We start from the raw sequence: 17560 nt of genomic DNA, 5'->3' as shown, positions 1-17560 counted from the left end.
GAGGCCACAGCTCGGCGAGATGTAGATCCCGACAACCGCGATGTCCTCCCATTGCACCGCCACGAATCCCTCGCCCCGCTCCAGAAGGGAGACCGACGGGGACCCGGGGCGGCTTCCCGCCACTATTACTACGGAGCCGATCTCGTCCCCCACCCAGAAGGGGTGTTCGGGGATTGCGTACGGCTCCGCCGCAACTGCCAGCCCAGCCCCCCACTCGCGCACGGCTTGGACAAACAGGTCCTGTGCCGCGCGCGAGTGGTTGAGGTTCGCCTGCAGAACCGGAGTAGGATTAAAAGTACCTACTCTAACATGGGCTCTGCAGAGTCCCCTCCCTGGGAGGGCCGGGCCTCCGGCGCCGTCTGCGGCCGCTGCGCGGATGCAGCCCCAGACGCGCCCTTCTCTTTCGTCGCCGCGCGGCCCCTCTTGGGAGCCGGGGCACACGCTTTGGCCCCGAATCTATGGCCCGATGGTCTCCCCAGGTCCGCGCAGAGCGGACACCTGGGGGCGGCCTTGCAGACCGAAGCCCGGTGCTCCGCCGCCCCGCAGCGGTAGCACAACGCGCCTCTGTCGACCGCGCTCTTGCATGTCGCCCGCGTGTGCCCCGTCTCCAAGCAACGGAAGCATTGGAGGGGCCGCTCCCTCAGCGCCTCGACGCGGGCCGAGGACCAGCCGACCAGCAGCCGGCCTCCCGCCACCACTTTCTTGACGGCCGCGAGGGGGCCCTGGGCCCAATAGGAGCCCAGCGCCTGCTCCGAGGCGGGTCTGCGGATCTCGCCGACCCGGAACTCCGCCGCGGAACACCCCCCCGCCGCCGCCAGCGCCACCGCTACGTCCCCGGACGACACCGAGTCGTCCAGGCCCGCCACGCGCACCTCGCCGCGCTTGACCGCCTGGGAGACCTTAACCCCGGTCCCCCCAAGCGCCTCGGCGATCCTCCCGGAGAGGGCCCGTGCCTTCTCCTGGCACCCCGTGCCCCTGACCTCCAGGAGGATCCCGCCGGTTTTCGACCGCCTGGGAAGCACCCCCGACTCGATCCCGATAGCCTTGAGGTCCACCCTCTCTTTTGCCCTGGCCATCACCTCCGAATAAGTGAGCTTGCAGCTCTCGGGGATGGTGATGGCCACTGCTCCGGTTCTGGGGGTGCGTCCCAGGCCACCGTCCCTCCCGGCGGCGGGCTTCGCCGCGCTCGCGCCGCCCTGCACTCGTGCGCCGCCCGCCGCCCTCGGCTCCCTCGCAGCCTGCAGCCGTGAAGCGGCGGCAGCTGCCTCGGCCGCGACTGCTCTCGCCGCAGCCTCCTCCGCGGCCATCTTCTTCTTGGCCCTCTTCGCCGCCTTGCTCGTCACCTCCATCCACGAGGCCGGGACGACCGGTGGCGGAATGACAACGGGGGGCACCACCCTCACGTTGGACACGACCACCGGTCCAGTCCCTTTGGTGACAGACGTCGCCGGCAGAGAAGCCACCGGCGTCGCCTCGCGCGCCGATTTACCCTCCGCCCGGAGGGCCGGGGCCAACCCGGCCAGAATCGTCCGGAACCGCTCCTCCATCCGGGCCTCTAGCTCCCGGTTCCTGGCCGTTATCAGCGCGCCGACCCGGAGAAGCAGGGCTTTTGAGTCCAATACTCCCACTCCCTCCCCCGACGACCCCATCGCCTCCGTCCCCCGCGTACGGACCCCCGCTGTCGAGGAGGCGGAGGGCGCTTCCCCTATTGGCGCATGTCCCGCCCGGCGACCGCTGTCGGTGTTCGCCCGCCGCCCGGCCTCCATTGACCGGAGCCTCGACCGGAGGTCACCCGCCTCCTTCGCGAGGGCCGCGTTCTGCTCGCGGAGACGGGCCACCTCCTGGCTCCCCTGCCACGCCATCCCGGTAAAGCACCGCTGCATCAAGGTGGTGCAGTGGGCCCTGGCGACTGCAGAACAATCCCGCAAGTCTTTAGCCAGGTCCCCCTTGAGGCCCTTTGAGACGGTGGAGACTCTCTCCACCCTCAACATCGCCTCCTCCACCTCCCCTACTAGCTGCGCTGTCGGCATCCTCCCACCCAGCTCGATGAGGTCACCGACCCTCCTCTTCTGACTCCTCTCGCCGCGGCCGCCGAGGGCCAGATCCATGATGGGCGTCCCCGACGAGCCCTCCCCGGGGTCCGTCCGCGACACCGACCCGCCGCGGGTGTGCTGCCCCCCCTCTAACCGGGCACGCTTGGGGTCAGAGACCCCAGATGTCGCGCCCCGCTTCTCCGCGCCCCCGCGCGTCACGATCGAGCCGACGGAGCTCGAGATGGAGATGATTGTTTCATCCCCATCCGAGTCCTCGTCCGCGATGACCACGACCGCGTCCTCCCCGGCAGGAACCGCTGCCATCCCCTCCCCGGCAGTGACCGCTGCCGTCTCTTCCCCCACCGTCGCTGCTGCCGCATCGGCAGCCTCCCCCACAACATCGAGATTTTTTTCGTTATTTGTTTCCATTTCTGGTCCCACGAGATTGGCAGGAAAAAACACGTCCGCCCGGGCAGAGCCTCCTTGCCCGTGTAAGGCTAATTTCCGCTGGAGTTCGCCAGGTATCCAGACGTTGGTGCGCTAGTGGCTGATGTACCCCACCAGCCACGCCCTGTAACAAGGGCGTACCCTCTCACCGCGCACCAAGCTTAGGGTTGGGGATTTTTTATAGAGGTTATCATCCTCGCGGCCCGGCCGGTTAAGGCAAGACCACCGTTCCGGTAAAACATGACCACCGGTTTACGGCAAGGGCCCTGCGGCGACCTCCCCTGTCGTTATCGCAGGACCCATTCCGCGGTTTTTCATCCCTCCGTGTGAGCCTTACCGGCAAGGGAGGCCCTGCCAGGATCCGAAGATCCCGCCGGCATCGCCTCACACATCATTAGGACTACTTCCCGCGGAATACCCCTCGCTCCGTTAGCAACACACAACTATGTGTGTTCCCAGGGACCACCACGAGGAGGTGGAGCGTAGAGGATTTTAGGGATATGACCGCCACCACTGTGGCATACCTAGTAGTGGATCCGAGTCACCACTACTAAGCCCATATCCCCTCGGTCCCCATACTCTATCCTATCCTATCCTCTGTCCTATCCTATCCTCTATCCTATCCTATCCTCTATCTTATCCTATCCTCTATCCTAGCGTATCCTCTATCCTATCCCATCCTTTATCCTATCCCATCCTCTATCCAATACTATCACATGAATAAACCATATAAGAAATAGAAAAAATAAAGATGACGACTGGAAAAAAAAACTTTCCGACGCAAGGGATTCGAACCCCAGCGTATCCGCTCCGTAGTCCGACGCCCTAACCGCTGTGCCAACCGGCGATGTTGGAAACTTTACGAACATTCTGGTATATACCGCACAAAATACAATCCATTTTTTCTCTTAAAACATTTCTTAGGTCAAACACTTACTTGTTTCAATGTAATAATGTTTAAAATGACTTAATATATACCTGTTTTTCTTGTTTTTGACAAGGACTTCCCACAACAAAAAATCTAAAAAAAATTGACGACACTGCCTGTTATTTATCGGGGCACTAAACAGCAAAATAGCATGTTTTCATATTTTTGAGAAATGTACATTTTTCCGATTTTTTTGAGGTTTTTCATTTTTTGCGACCACAGTTTGCAAGAAAAAAATCTGAAAAAATTCTCAAAAATCTATCTTAGGATCCAAAATATGCCACATTTTTTCAGAATTTTAGGAAGCATCAGAGTGTCGAAAATGCGTGGAAAGCGCGAAATCTAATTTACCCTGTAACTACCCTCACGGGTAAGATAGGGGGTTGAAATTTTGCTCAGAGGGGTTTTTCTGGCTCAGCTTTCGAATGGTTCATTAATCATTGAAAAACCTCTAAGGGCAGTTTTGACCATCTTAATCGGCTAGGCCCTTTTCAATTTCAGCATTCCACCATCGATTTTCTTGATGTTTATACATGTATAGTTTCTTTTTAAGCGTTTTTTTACACGCTGTGTGCGTGTTTTTAATATAGTTATCTATTGTATTTTTATCCATGTTATTCCAGTCCAATTTAGAATTTAGTTTATTAAATGTATTTAGAAATATTTCAACATCTATAGATTTTAAGTTCCATCTCCAATCTTTAGCGTGTTTCATCGCTTGAATATACCTAGATTCTCTATTTAAATTTAAACTATGTATACATGATTTATGGTCAGAGTAATTTTCCACATCGTCTATCTTACTTTTAATTTTATCATGAATTGACCGGCTCGCAATTATTATGTCTATCGTAGATTTCCTTCTACCTCGGTGGAATGTATGGTCACCACCCTCCAGTTCCACGTAAGACAAATTCATCTCAGATATATAGTAGTTTAGCACTGCGCCTCTCCTGTTCTGAACTCTGTCTCCAAACTCCAAGGATCTGGCGTTAAAATCTCCGAGCATTATAATGGGATCCTTCCATCCGCGTCTAGATATTTTAAGTTCTTCTAAGTAATTGTAAAACTCAGATTGACTACAGTTTGGCGAAATGTACACATTCACCAAGGTGAGAAAATCCATTTGAATACCAACGTAAAATTTTCCATTAAAGATCCTAGAAATGGAAACTTTGATATCTCTATTTATAATTTTGATAGCAGCTTTTTTGTCTTTTGACGTAATCCAATATTTGTTAATTTTATGGGGCTCTTGGATACAGACAATATCAATTTTGGAGAATTAGACAATATCAATGATCTGGAGAAGACGAAAGAACGTACCTATCAAATTGATTCTTCATCTCGCGTATGCGATTTCTAAAACATGGACATGCCATGGTACATATGAGGTGGTTATCAATCATACCCATATCCTTGCAGTCTTTACAAATTGGTGCTTTTTCAAGACACCCTTTCATAGTGTGACCGTCTCCGGCACACTTTCGACACCTTTTACCATCTTTTATTACCACCCTGCAATTAGTGCTAAAGTGCCCTATCGCATGGCAGGGGAAACATTTAATTATCTTAGGCATCGGGTTCAGCCTAACTATCGTCATACCGATTTTAATTTTATCTTTTTTAACAATCTTTTTTAAAAGCTGAAGTGGTGTTTCTATGACCGCTGTTTGCATTCCTAGCTTTGTACCTCTTAGAACCTTTAATCTTAATTCTTCTAAATCTATTTCTAATTCCTCTTTTAGGATTCCTAGTATGGTTCTTTCATCAACCAATGGGTCTAAATTCTTTATCTCCAAGTCGAATGTCTTCTGTAGAACTCTAATATCTGCAGTAGGTGCATTTTGATCTTCTGCATTTTTTAAAGATTTCTGAATTTGTATTCTCATTTTATCAATATCTTCAGATTTTTTCAATTCCAGTAACAATTGCCCGGTCCGAGTTTTCCGGACCCGTCGGATCCCACTAGTATCAGGGACACCTTTACAGATTTTTGCATAAGAATCTTTGAAGGTTTCATCGTCCTTTACCTTAACCATAATAGCATCATTATTAGGAATCGTCCATTTTGGCCTTATCGGCTTTTTCGCTTCCATTTTAACAATAGTTGATTTCTTCATTGCCGAGTCCATGACGGGACCGAAAACGAATTTTCCTTTGCGTTTTGAGATTGTCTTCCATGCCATATCCTCCCTGGTATTAACCTCTCTTCCATTTTCTATATTGTTTTCTTTGCTACAGCCCGGAATATTAGCCTCTTTTTCCTGGATTCCTATATTCCTATGTTGCTTTTCCTTTTTATCCTTTTCTTTACTTAGCATAAATTCTTTTAGAAGATTCTATATACCTTTGATGACTTTATTTGTTTGGTCATCATCTTCGTCCGACGTAGTGCCATCCGTAGGTGATGACATCTTATCTTTTTTCCTATTAGTTTCTTTTCTTTTCTTTTTTAGGTCCAGATCCAGGAGGTGCCGAACTGACGTTACATCCCTTGTCGATGATGTCATTTCTTCTCTTCTTCTTTTACTAGGTAAGTTAAATTGTTTAACCCACCCTGTATTTTCCTCAATCTTCGTGTCACAAGTAATTTTTGGTTTTTCATAGTGTTTTCCCATTGTGTATGGATTCATTTTTTAAACTCGGTTTCGTGTTCGAGAACCAGTATACTGGACTTTCCGTTTGAATATTTATTTCATTAGTTTTATTTCTAATAGTTTGAGTTTGCATGTCTTTACATTCTTTATTTATATTTATACTATCCTTCTTTTTTCCAGTTTCTCTTTTTTTAATTTCTTCGCACAGTTCTTTAACCTCTACCTCTCTATATTTACCTAGGTCCATAAGTTTTTCTGAGATATTTCTAAAATTCCCTCGTTAAATTCTCAAAACAATTTCTCGCGTCTTTTTTAAAATTCTTATTGGTTTCCAAATATTCTGTTATTAAATTTAAATTATCTATAGCCGATCCCATGAGAATTGTAGTATTCAGATAAATGTTCCTAATAGGATCGGTTTTCTGGAACTCTCTAAAATCTATTTTTGCATCCATTGCCACGCTTGCTATGGTATCGAGAATCCATTGTTGTTTTATTTTTTCCTTTTTTTCAAGATCGATCTGGACATTCTTTTTTGACTCTCCTCTAGACGCTTCTGCATTGATAGTCTGGCTCTCCCTGTTTCCTCTTCTAATAGTTTTTCCCCCCTAAGCTCAACCTTTTCTTCAATCATTTCAATTTCCATTCCTGGGTCCCCAGTCTCATCCAAAATCATATCCTTTCCAGAAGCATAAGTCATTTGCCTACTTGTAGCTATTACTGTCGGCGATGCCAAGTAATGGGACCAAGACTGGGCCCGATCTCGACGGAGGTTTTGACCACGGGGGAGCCGCCACACCCGAGACGAATATAGCCAAATCGCCTCGGTTTTTGTGGCGGCCACGGTCAACCCCATTCTCCGGATTCGCCCGACCACGCAGTCCAAGGCAGCCTCACACAGGTGCCTGGTTCTCCTCCAGTCCTCCCCCTCGGCATAAACAAGAGGAGATGCCTCCCGGGGTCAGCCTGACGTGTTACGCCGACGACACGCTGGTATTGGCCACCGGGAGGTATGCGAAGGAGGCCATCTGCCTGGCGGAGCGCGGCGCGTGGCGCGCGGTGCGCGCGATCCGGTCGCTGGGCCTAGAGGTGTCCGTCGAGAAAACCAGGGCCATGTGGTTTCTCCGCTCGGCCCGGTTGGCGGCGCCTCCCCAGTGCTGGATCTGCGTGGGGGAGGGGATGGTCAAGGTCGGGCCCCAGATGCGGTACCTGGGACTCAAGCTTGACGGCCGGTGGCGTTTTGACCGCCACCTTGAGTCGCTGGCGCCCCGGGCGGAGAGGGCGACCGCTGCGCTCGGTCGCTTTCTCCCGAATCTCGGGGGACCCTGTGGACGGGTGCGTCGTCTGTTCGCGGTGGTGGTGCGAGTTTTGGTCCTGTACGGAGCCCCTGTATGGGCGCACGATGTCTTGGCTAGGGGGCGCAGTGGCGGCACACGGTCGCTGCTGCGTCGCATCGAGCGCAGGCTGGCCATAGGCATCGTGCGGGGGTACCGCACCATTTCATACGCGACGGCGATGGTGATGTCGGGGCTGATCCCCCTCGAGCTGGAGGCCCGCGTGTTGGCGGATGTGCATACGCACTCCAGGGAACTCCGGCTCCGGGGGGTGGCCCCGGATCAGGCGCGGCTCATGGTGGATGAGCTCAGGCGACATGCTCGGCGGCACGCAGCCCGGGAGTGACGCGATAGCCTTCCCGGGACGAGGCAGGGCGAGAGGCGGGCCGTTCGGGCCATCCTTCCGGTGTTCGATCAATGGAACAGGGGGTGGATGGGGCATAGGGTCTCCTACCATGTGACGCAGGTGATGACCGGGCACGGGTGCTTTGGCGACTACCTGTGTCGCATCGGGAGGGAGACCGAGGAGGCGTGTCACCACTGCGGCGAGCCGCGGGACACGGCGCAACACACTCTTGAGGAGTGTCCGGCATGGGGGGGGGGGGGAGAGCGCCGTGCCCTGCGGCGCGCGGTGGGCCACGACCTCTCGCTCCCGGCTGTCGTCGCTGCGGCAGCCGGTGGCGAGGAGGCGTGGAGGGGGTTCGCTTCCTTCTGCGAGCGGGTTATGCTGCGGAAGGAGGCTGCGGAACGGGATCGGGAGCGTAATCACGATCCCGGCCGAAGGGGGGGAGGCGGCGCAGGGTACGCCCCGGGGGCGTAGCCCCGTTGCGACGCCTCTGACGCGAGCGGGGACGCCCTTGATGATCTCGAGGCGGGGGATCGGATATCCCCTTACACTCGGTCACCAACGGCATCCCCGGAGGCCGCCGGGCATCTCGGGCGGGGGCTCGGATGCTCATCGGGCGGCCTAACAGGGGGGGGGGGAAGGCGCCACGTCGTCCGTTGCGTGGTGCCTTCGGATAGAGTAGGTACGGGAGGGGGCCGCGTCCCCCCCCCCTGGTGGTATGCTAAGGCGGGGACACACCGGATTGACATGCGCGCGCAGAGCACGGGTGCCCCCAGCAGTCTAGGGACGGACGGGGAGGAGTTAGTGGGTATACTCGGCGTTGCACCAACCAGCCGAGGAGTCCCACATAACCCGGACCACCCCCCCCCCCCCGGGGGGTGGGTTCGGGTATCCGTAACGAGATTACCTCCTCGGAAAAAAAAAAAAAAAATAGGATAGGATAGAGGATAGTATAGGATAGAGAATAGGATAGGATAGAGGATAGGATAGGATAGACGGTAGGATAGCATAGAGGATATTATAGGATAGAGGATAGGATACGATAGAGGAGAGGATAAGGTAAAGGTTAGGATAGGATTGAGGATAGGATTGGATAGAGGATTGGATAGGATAGAGGATAGGATAGGATAGAGGAGAGAATAGGATAAAGGATAGCATACGATTGTACCATACGAATATACCAGAATATACCATAATATACCAGAATATACCATAATATACAAGAATATACTAGAATATACCATAACATACCAGAATATAAAAGAATATACCAGAATATACCATAATATACTAGAATATGACAGAATATACCATAATATACGTGAATATACTATAATATACTTGAATATACCATAATATACCAGAATATACGAGAATATATCAGAATGTACCAGAATATACTAGAATATACCAGAATATACCAGAATATGACATAATATACCATAATATACCATAATATACTATAATATACCATAATATGCCAAAATATACGAGCACACACTAGAATATACCATAATATACCATAATATGACAAAATATACTAGAATATACCATAATATACCAGAATATAAAAGAATATACAACAATATGCTATAATATACTAGAATTTACCGAAACGTACCAGAATATAACATAATATACCAGAATATACCAGTGTTCGAGCAATCAGCTGTTCGGTGCCGCTGTGCGTCCGCACGCACACACGGCAAATTAGCGACTGCCGAACTTTGTTTGTATTGAGAACTCGGCCGTCGTCGCGGTTCGTCTCTCTCTCTCCCCGCACACTTCAGGCGGACCGAGTAGTTCTGGGTGCACGGCGAGGGAAGAGAGCCCCGTCACTATACACGGCAATCCGTCGAGCCCTCACTCTCTTTTTCGAGAATCGCAGTGACGGTGACAATAAATCAGTTAGCTCTCCCACAAATTCCGACTTTATTTCTTGAACATTTCGCGATCGTAAGTTAAAGGTTCCAACGTTACGGAACCCAACGAAGATCCAAAACATTTGGTGCCGAAACCCGGGAATAGAGTGTGCCGATTTCTCTATTCCACTCGATCCACCGCAGAATTACGAAGAATTCTGTGCATCACCGCGAGTTCTGTTGTGCGCTTCCGTTGTCTCCTCGAGTGATCCGCGAGTGCATCGAGCATCTTCCGAGGCTCCGTCGCAGACAATCAGGAAGCACCTGAAAGGAAAGGAGCAAAAGTGAATTCTTCGAATAGAATTCGTGAGACCGTTCTCGAAAAACGGTACTTAGACCGCGTGGCGAACCGTTACGGATTCGAATATTCCGTGACCTTCCACCGGGACACCAACCGTTCTCGAACCGACCGAGGCAAGGTGTTTACCGCGATACGCGTAAAGTCCGTTGTCTTTCGCGTCTCGATCAGTTTGTTTTTACGTTTCGTTTGAATTTTAACTGCCGAAACAATGCCGCAAACGTTCAGCGATGTAGTGGTCGCTCAGGAGGAGATCGCTGGCCGCATCAAGAACTGCATCGTCAATACCGACAAATTGGGGGCAGCGAAACTCTCCGCGGTCGTATTGCAGAAAAGAATCGAGTTGCTGGAGAGTTACTGGCGCAACTTCACCGCAAATCATAACGCTATGAGACCGATGCCAGATTACGCCGCCAGTAACTACAGGAAGAGAGGCCTATACGACGAAGTCGAGGAAGCCTACATCCAGAACTCCTCTGAATTGGTGGAGAGGCTAGAAAATCTGAAGCCCGTCGCCTCAGCAATTCCGGCTGAAGCCATGTCTCATGAGTGCAACGCCGGACCCAGATTGCCGACTCTGACCATCGAGAAGTTTTCGGGCGATCTCCTACGGTGGGAGGAGTTTCGCGATTCGTTTCGCGCTACGATTCACAACTCGAAACGATTGCAGGACGTCCAACGCCTACAATATTTGAAGGCGAGCCTCACCGGTGCGGCTGCGAAGGTTATCGCGCGTACATCCCTGACAGATGCGAACTATCCGACGGCGTGGGCGGCATTCGAACGTCGTTATGGAGGCATCCGTGTACTGACCACCGCTCACCTCGGAAGACTTTTGGACTGCCCGGCAGTAAAACGAGCGTCGACGGAGGAATTGACCAGAGTCCTCGACGAGTTCTGTCAAGCTCGAGATGCTCTGGCCGCGCTAAAAAAATCAGTCGACACATGGGACGACTGGTTCGTAACACTCCTCGTCAGGAAGCTGGACTCGACGACGCGCCTGGACTGGGAGAAAATGTTCCCGGATCCGACGATCATGCCGTCTTTCGTGGAGATTCGAGATTTCCTCGAATCACGAATCCATGCCTTGGCCTCGACCCAAGAGCCGATGTGTTCGTCAACAACGACCAAGCGAGAGGAGACGCGAAAATCCGAACAGAGGACGGCCATGACTGTGCAAATGACCAAAGGGCCATCCGCGAAGGCCAGCAACGTTCGGAAGTGCCCGCTGTGCTCGGACAATCACCAGCTAGGGCACTGCAGCCAGTTTAAAACCCTTAACGCGCCGGAACGCAAGGAATTTGTGTATCGGAATAAACTGTGCGTTTCGTGTTTCTCGGGAACCCACTTGCTCGCGGCGTGCACGTCTTCCTATCGGTGTATGGTGTGCGGCGGTCATCACCACACTTCGCTTCACGAGGCGTTCCGGAAGAGTGAAGCTCCCGCGCAGCCGAGCACAAGTTCGGTGAACACGTTCAGGTCGAATCGCGTTGTTTTACTGGCCACCGCGCGCGTCCAGTTGAAGTCCCCGAACGGTCGCAGTGTCTTCGCTCGCGCGTTACTCGATCCCGGGTCCGAAATTTCATTCGTGACGGACGATGTCGTGCAAGCGTTACGTCTTCCGCGCCGGAACGTGGAGGTTCATTTGACCGGATACCAGGAGATAAACGTGGGCACGGTACGTCACGAAGTGTCCGTGTTACTCGCGTCTAGTCGCGACTCCAAGTTCCGACTCGCGTTAAACGCGCTGGTGACGCGAAAAATTACCGCTCCGACTCCAGCGGTAGAAATTAATGACGAGAAGTGGACTCACCTCCACGGACTTCCGTTGGCCGACGAGGACTTCCGCTCTCCGAACAGGGTGGAATTACTTCTCGGGGCAGATGCGTGTGGTCACCTCCTCCTCGAGAATCGAATCGGACCAATGGGAACTCCTCCAATTGTTCGAACGCCCTTCGGCTGGGCGCCGATGGGCACAACCTCATCCACGAAGAACGACAGCGCTGGACCTCGGGTGCGATTCTTGTTAGTTCAGCCTGCACGAGACCTCCGAGACGATTGGCAGAGGTTCTGGGAACTGGAGGAAGTACCAACGAGTGCAATAAGCACGCCTCAGGACGAAGCATGCGAAAAGCACTTCCAGGATACGCACCGCAGAGATCGGGAAGGACGCTACGTTGTGCGCTTACCGTTCGTTGCCACCCCAGGCACCGATGTCGGAGTTCCGCCATCGGCTGCCGTTCGCTTGCTCTTATCGTCCGAAAGGAGACGAGAAAAGGACGAGACGCTCCGACAGAAATACTCCGAATTTCTGGAGGAGTACGAACAGCTCGGGCACATGGAGTTCGTTTCGCGGCACTCGACTGGCGGGGGGGGGGGGGGGGAGAATTACCTTCCGCATCACGCCGTGTGGCGGGAAAAAACATCGGTGAAGAAAATAAGAGTAGTTTTTAATGGCTCTTACGTTTCAGGCGGAGGCAGTACCATTAACGACTACCTGGCTGCCGGACCGAAGCTCCAAACTGACCTCTGGGCCGTAATAACGAGGTGGCGATTCCATCGGCATGCCTTTTCGACGGACATTGTAAAAATGTTTCGTCAGATCAAGGTGCACCCAGAGGACAGGGACTGGCAGAGGATCGTCTGGAGGAACGATCCAAGCGAGGAAGTACGGGACTTCCGTTTGACGACGGTGACCTACGGCACGACGTCGGCTCCGTACCTCGCCTCGAGAGTACTGCTTCAACTTGCCGACGACGAGAAGGCTCGATTTCCGCGGGGTGCAGCGATTCTCCGAGCGAATTCGTATGTCGATGACATTCTGGCCGGAGGAGATGACATCGACGACACCGAGGAGGCTCGACGTCAACTCACGGACATCCTGACGGCGGGCGGATTCCCGCTGGATAAGTGGGCGACCAATTACTTGTCGTCGAGCTCCGGTCTCGTTCAATTGTTGCAGGGTCACCAAGAGGCAGGAGCACTGGGACTCAAATGGAGCACAGCGAACGACACTCTGTCTCTTGCGGCTCCGAAGCTCAGGACTGCCACACCAGGTCAACGATGGACCAAACGATCGGTTTTGTCTGAGACGGCCAGGCTTTTCGATCCATTGGGGTGGTTGTCTCCGATCAGCATTGCTGCGAAGATCTTGCTGCAGGACCTCTGGTTGTCTGGATTGTCGTGGGACGAGCCGCTGTCTGAGCTGTTTCCCGAGCGATGGAAGCAACTTCGATTCGAGATGGAGAGGACCGATCGAATCACAGTTCCGAGGTGGATTGGCTATCGTGCGGCGACCAGCGACAGTATAGAGCTGCACGGATTCAGCGACGCGTCGGAAAGGGCATACTCCGCAGCCGTCTTCATAAGGGTGCCAGTTACCGGTGCAAGGGCCGAGACGCACCTACTGATGGCGAAGACCAAGGTCGCTCCAACGAAACCACAGAGCATTCTCAGGCTGGAGCTGTGCGGCGCTCTACTGCTGGCCCGATTGCTGAGAGCAGTAGGAGATTCGATGGGGCCTCACAGCGTGACTATGCATGCGTGGACCGATGCATCGGTCGTCCTAGCCTGGGTGAGATCTCATGCTTCCAGGTGGAAACCGTTTGTGGCGCATAGGGTGGCCGAGATCCAGCGCCTGCTGCCGGACGTTGAGTGGCGACACGCGAGGACAGACGAAAATCCTGCGGACCTTGCCACGCGTGGGATTTCAGCGCAGGTACTGGTCGACGATGACCTCTGGTGGAGCGGTCCCTCGTGGTTGTCAAGGCCTCAGGAGGATTGGCCTGGCGCACGTGACGTCGACGAGAGCGAGGCTCCGGAGCGCAGAGTGACGGTGACGACGACGATGGTAAGGAAGACGAAGTCCGGCGACCATCCCAGTCTGCGAGCCGTCTTCGAATCGCCCTGGGACCCTCTCCGATTCTCGTCAGCGTTGAGGCTGGTCCGAGTGACCGCGTATATGCGACGCTTCGCAAATAACGCTCGCTCCATCGGTACACCGCAGCACGGGTTCCTGACAGCCACTGAAATCGACGAGGCGTGGGTGAGCGTCCACCGAATGAGCCAAGCTGACGACTTTGGCGACGAACTTGCTGAAATGGAGAAGGGTAAGCTAGTTAAATCGACCTCGACCCTTGTTTCTCTTCGGCCGATTATAGATCGTCAAGGTGTCTTACGAGTGGGAGGACGACTGGACCACGCAGCAGTTTCATTCGACCAGAGACATCCTGTGATAATCGACCGACAGTCTCCGTTGGCATCATTGTTGATCCGGTCAGCTCATCTTCGGACGCTCCATGGGGGAGTGAACTTGACGCGGGCGACGCTCACGCTCCGCCACTGGATTCCGCGAGACAAGACGCTGGTGAAACGGGTCGTAAAAGGCTGCGTTACCTGCACTCGACTCCAAGGGCGTACCAGTAACCAGCAAATGGGAATGCTGCCTGCCCAGCGAGTGCAACCAGCAAGGGCATTCTCGGTCAGCGGAGTCGATTATGCTGGTCCGATTCCGATGCTCATGACGAGAGCAAGGGGCCAGCGGACAACCAAGGGATACATCGTCGTTTTCGTGTGCCTGTGCACGAAGGCGGTCCACTTAGATGTCGTGTCCGATTTGTCCTCAGCCTCCTTCATCGCCGCTTTCAAACGCTTCGTAGCTAGACGCGGAAGATGTCACCAGATGCTGAGTGACAACGCTACGACGTTTAGAGGTGCCGATCAGCTTCTGAAGCGCATGTTCAACGCTGCATCGACCTTTTACAAGGAAACGGCGGAATTGCTGGCCGCCGACGGAACGGAATGGAGCTTCATACCGCCGTATTCTCCTCATTTCGGCGGTCTGTGGGAAGCGGCCGTGAAATCCGCGAAGAGGCATCTACGACGCACAATAGGGGAACAACAGCTCACCTTCGAGGAGCTTTCCACCCTGCTGTGTCAAGTGGAAGCTTGCATGAACTCTCGACCCCTCTCCGCCTTGTCCGACGATCCAAATGATCCTCCCTTCCTCACGCCGAATCATTTGGTTAACGCTTCTTCATTGTACGCAGTTCCAGAACCGGGTGACGAAATCACGTACGATGCAGGCCGACGGAGATGGAACCTTGTATCCAGACTTCTGGAAGGTTTCTGGCAGCGGTGGCGTACCGAATACCTGAGCCAGTTGCAGACTCTTCCGAAATGGCAAAGGGCACGGGAGAATCTTGCTGTCGGAGCGGTCGTGCTCCTGAAGGACGATCTTGCGCCGCCTACGAAATGGCCTCTCGGACGAGTCGTCGAAGTGCATCGGGGATCCGACGGACGAGTGCGTGTGGCTGCCGTGAAGACCGCTACCCGTACCACCACCAGAGCCATCCAGCGCCTTGTACCACTCATTTCCTCAGAGCATTCCACCGGCGAGGAAACGTGACTCCTTTCACGGTGGGCGGTGTTTAGACGCACATTGTATATATTGTAAATAACTGTAAATATCTGTAGCTCACTTTGTTCACTTTGTTCACTTTGTTCACGCCGTTCACTCTGTACACTTCTCTGTATAACATCCGAAAACCATTGTACTATTTCGTTGCCGACCCGACAACGAGGCGGGCGGTATGATCGAGCAATCAGCTGTTCGGTGCCGCTGTGCGTCCGCACGCACACACGGAAAATTAGCGACTGCCGAACTTTGTTTGTATTGAGGACTCGGCCGTCGTCGCGGTTCGTCTCTCTCTCTCCCCGCACACTTCAGGCGGACCGAGTAGTTCGGGGTGCGCGGCGAGGGAAGAGAGCCCCGTCAATATACACGGCAATCCGTCGAGCCCTCACTCTCTTTTCCGAGAATCGCAGTGACGGTGACAATAAATCAGTTAGCTCTCCCACAAATTCCGACTTTATTTCTTGAACATTTCGCGATCGTAAGTTAAAGGTTCCAACGTTACGGAACCCAACGAAGATCCAAAACAACCAGAATATACCAGAATATACCATAATATACAAGAATATTAGAATATACCAGAATATGACAAAATATACTAGAATATACCATAATATACCAGAATATACCAGAATATACTAGAATATACCAGAATATACCATAATATACCAGAATATACCAGAATAAATCAGAATATGCCAGAATATACCAGAATATACCAGAATATACCAGAATATGACATAATATACCAGAATATACCAGAATATACTAATATATACAAGAATATACAAGAATATACTAGAATATACCAAAATATATCAGAATATACCAGAATATACCATAACATACCAGAATATAAAAGAATATACCAGAATATACCCTAATATACTAGAATATACCAGAATATACCATAATATACAAGAATATACTAGGATATACCAAAGTATATCAGAATATACCATAATATACCATAATATGACAAAATATACTAGAATATACCATAATATACCAGAATATACCAGAATATACAAGAATATACTAGAATATACCAAAATATATCAGAATATACTAGCATATACCAGAATATTCCAGAATATACCAGAATATACCAGAATATACCATAATATACAAGAATATACTAGAATATACCAGAATATGACAAAATATACTAGAATATACCATAATGTACCAGAATATACCAGAATACACCAGAATATACCATAATATACCATAATATACTATAATATACCATAATATGCCAACATACACGAGCACACACTAGAATATGCCATAATATACCAGAATATACCAGAATATACTAATGTATACCAGAATATACAAGAATATACAAGAATATACCAGAATATGCCAGAGTATACCAGAATATACCAGAATATACTAATATACAAGAATATACCAGAATATGACAAAATATACAAGAATATACCATAATATACCAGAATATACCAGAATATAGGAGAATATACTAGAATGTACCATAATATTCCAGAATATACCAGAATATACCAGAATATACCAGAATATGCCATAATATACTAGAATATACCAGAATATACTAATATATACCAGAATATACAAGAATATACCATAATATACGAGAATATACTAGAATATACCATTATATATCATAATATGCCAGAATATACCAGAATATACCAGAATATACCAGAATATACCATAATATGTCAAAATATACTAGAATATACCATAATATATCAGAATATACCATTATATATCATAATATGCCAGAATATACCAGAATATACCATAATGTACAAGAATATACTAGAATATACCAAAATATATCAGAATATAACAGAATATACCAGAATATACCAGAATATACCATAATATACACGAATATACTAGAATATACCATAATATACCAGAATATAAAAGAATATACCAGAATATACCATAATGTAATAGAATTTACCGAAACGTACCCGAATATAACATAATATAGCAGAATATACAAGAATATACCAGAATATACCAAAATATACCATAATATACAAGAATATACTAGAATATACCAGAATGTGACAAAATATACTAGAATATACTATAATATACCATAATATGCCAAAATATACGAGCACACACTAGAATATACCATAATATACCATAATATGACAAAATATACTAGAATATACCATAATATACCAGAATATACCAGAATATACAAGAATATACTAGAATATACCAAAATATATCA

At 50.6% G+C, this 17560-nt stretch overlaps 1 protein-coding gene across 1 annotated transcript; it reads left to right on the top strand.

The window, feature by feature from the left end:
• Positions 1-10119: 10119 nt before the first annotated feature.
• On the top strand, positions 10120-15315 carry LOC143359847 (uncharacterized). Its single transcript, XM_076798140.1, has one exon. It carries the CDS (start codon positions 10120-10122, stop codon positions 15313-15315), a length of 5196 nt encoding a protein of 1731 aa, XP_076654255.1.
• The last annotated feature ends 2245 nt before the right edge of the window (positions 15316-17560 follow it).

Source organism: Halictus rubicundus, chromosome 12 (assembly GCF_050948215.1).
Source record: "Halictus rubicundus isolate RS-2024b chromosome 12, iyHalRubi1_principal, whole genome shotgun sequence".
Lineage (NCBI taxonomy): Eukaryota > Metazoa > Arthropoda > Insecta > Hymenoptera > Halictidae > Halictus > Halictus rubicundus.
The sequence above is the reverse complement of the archived record's forward strand: the minus strand, read 5'-3'. Positions and strand labels throughout refer to the sequence as shown.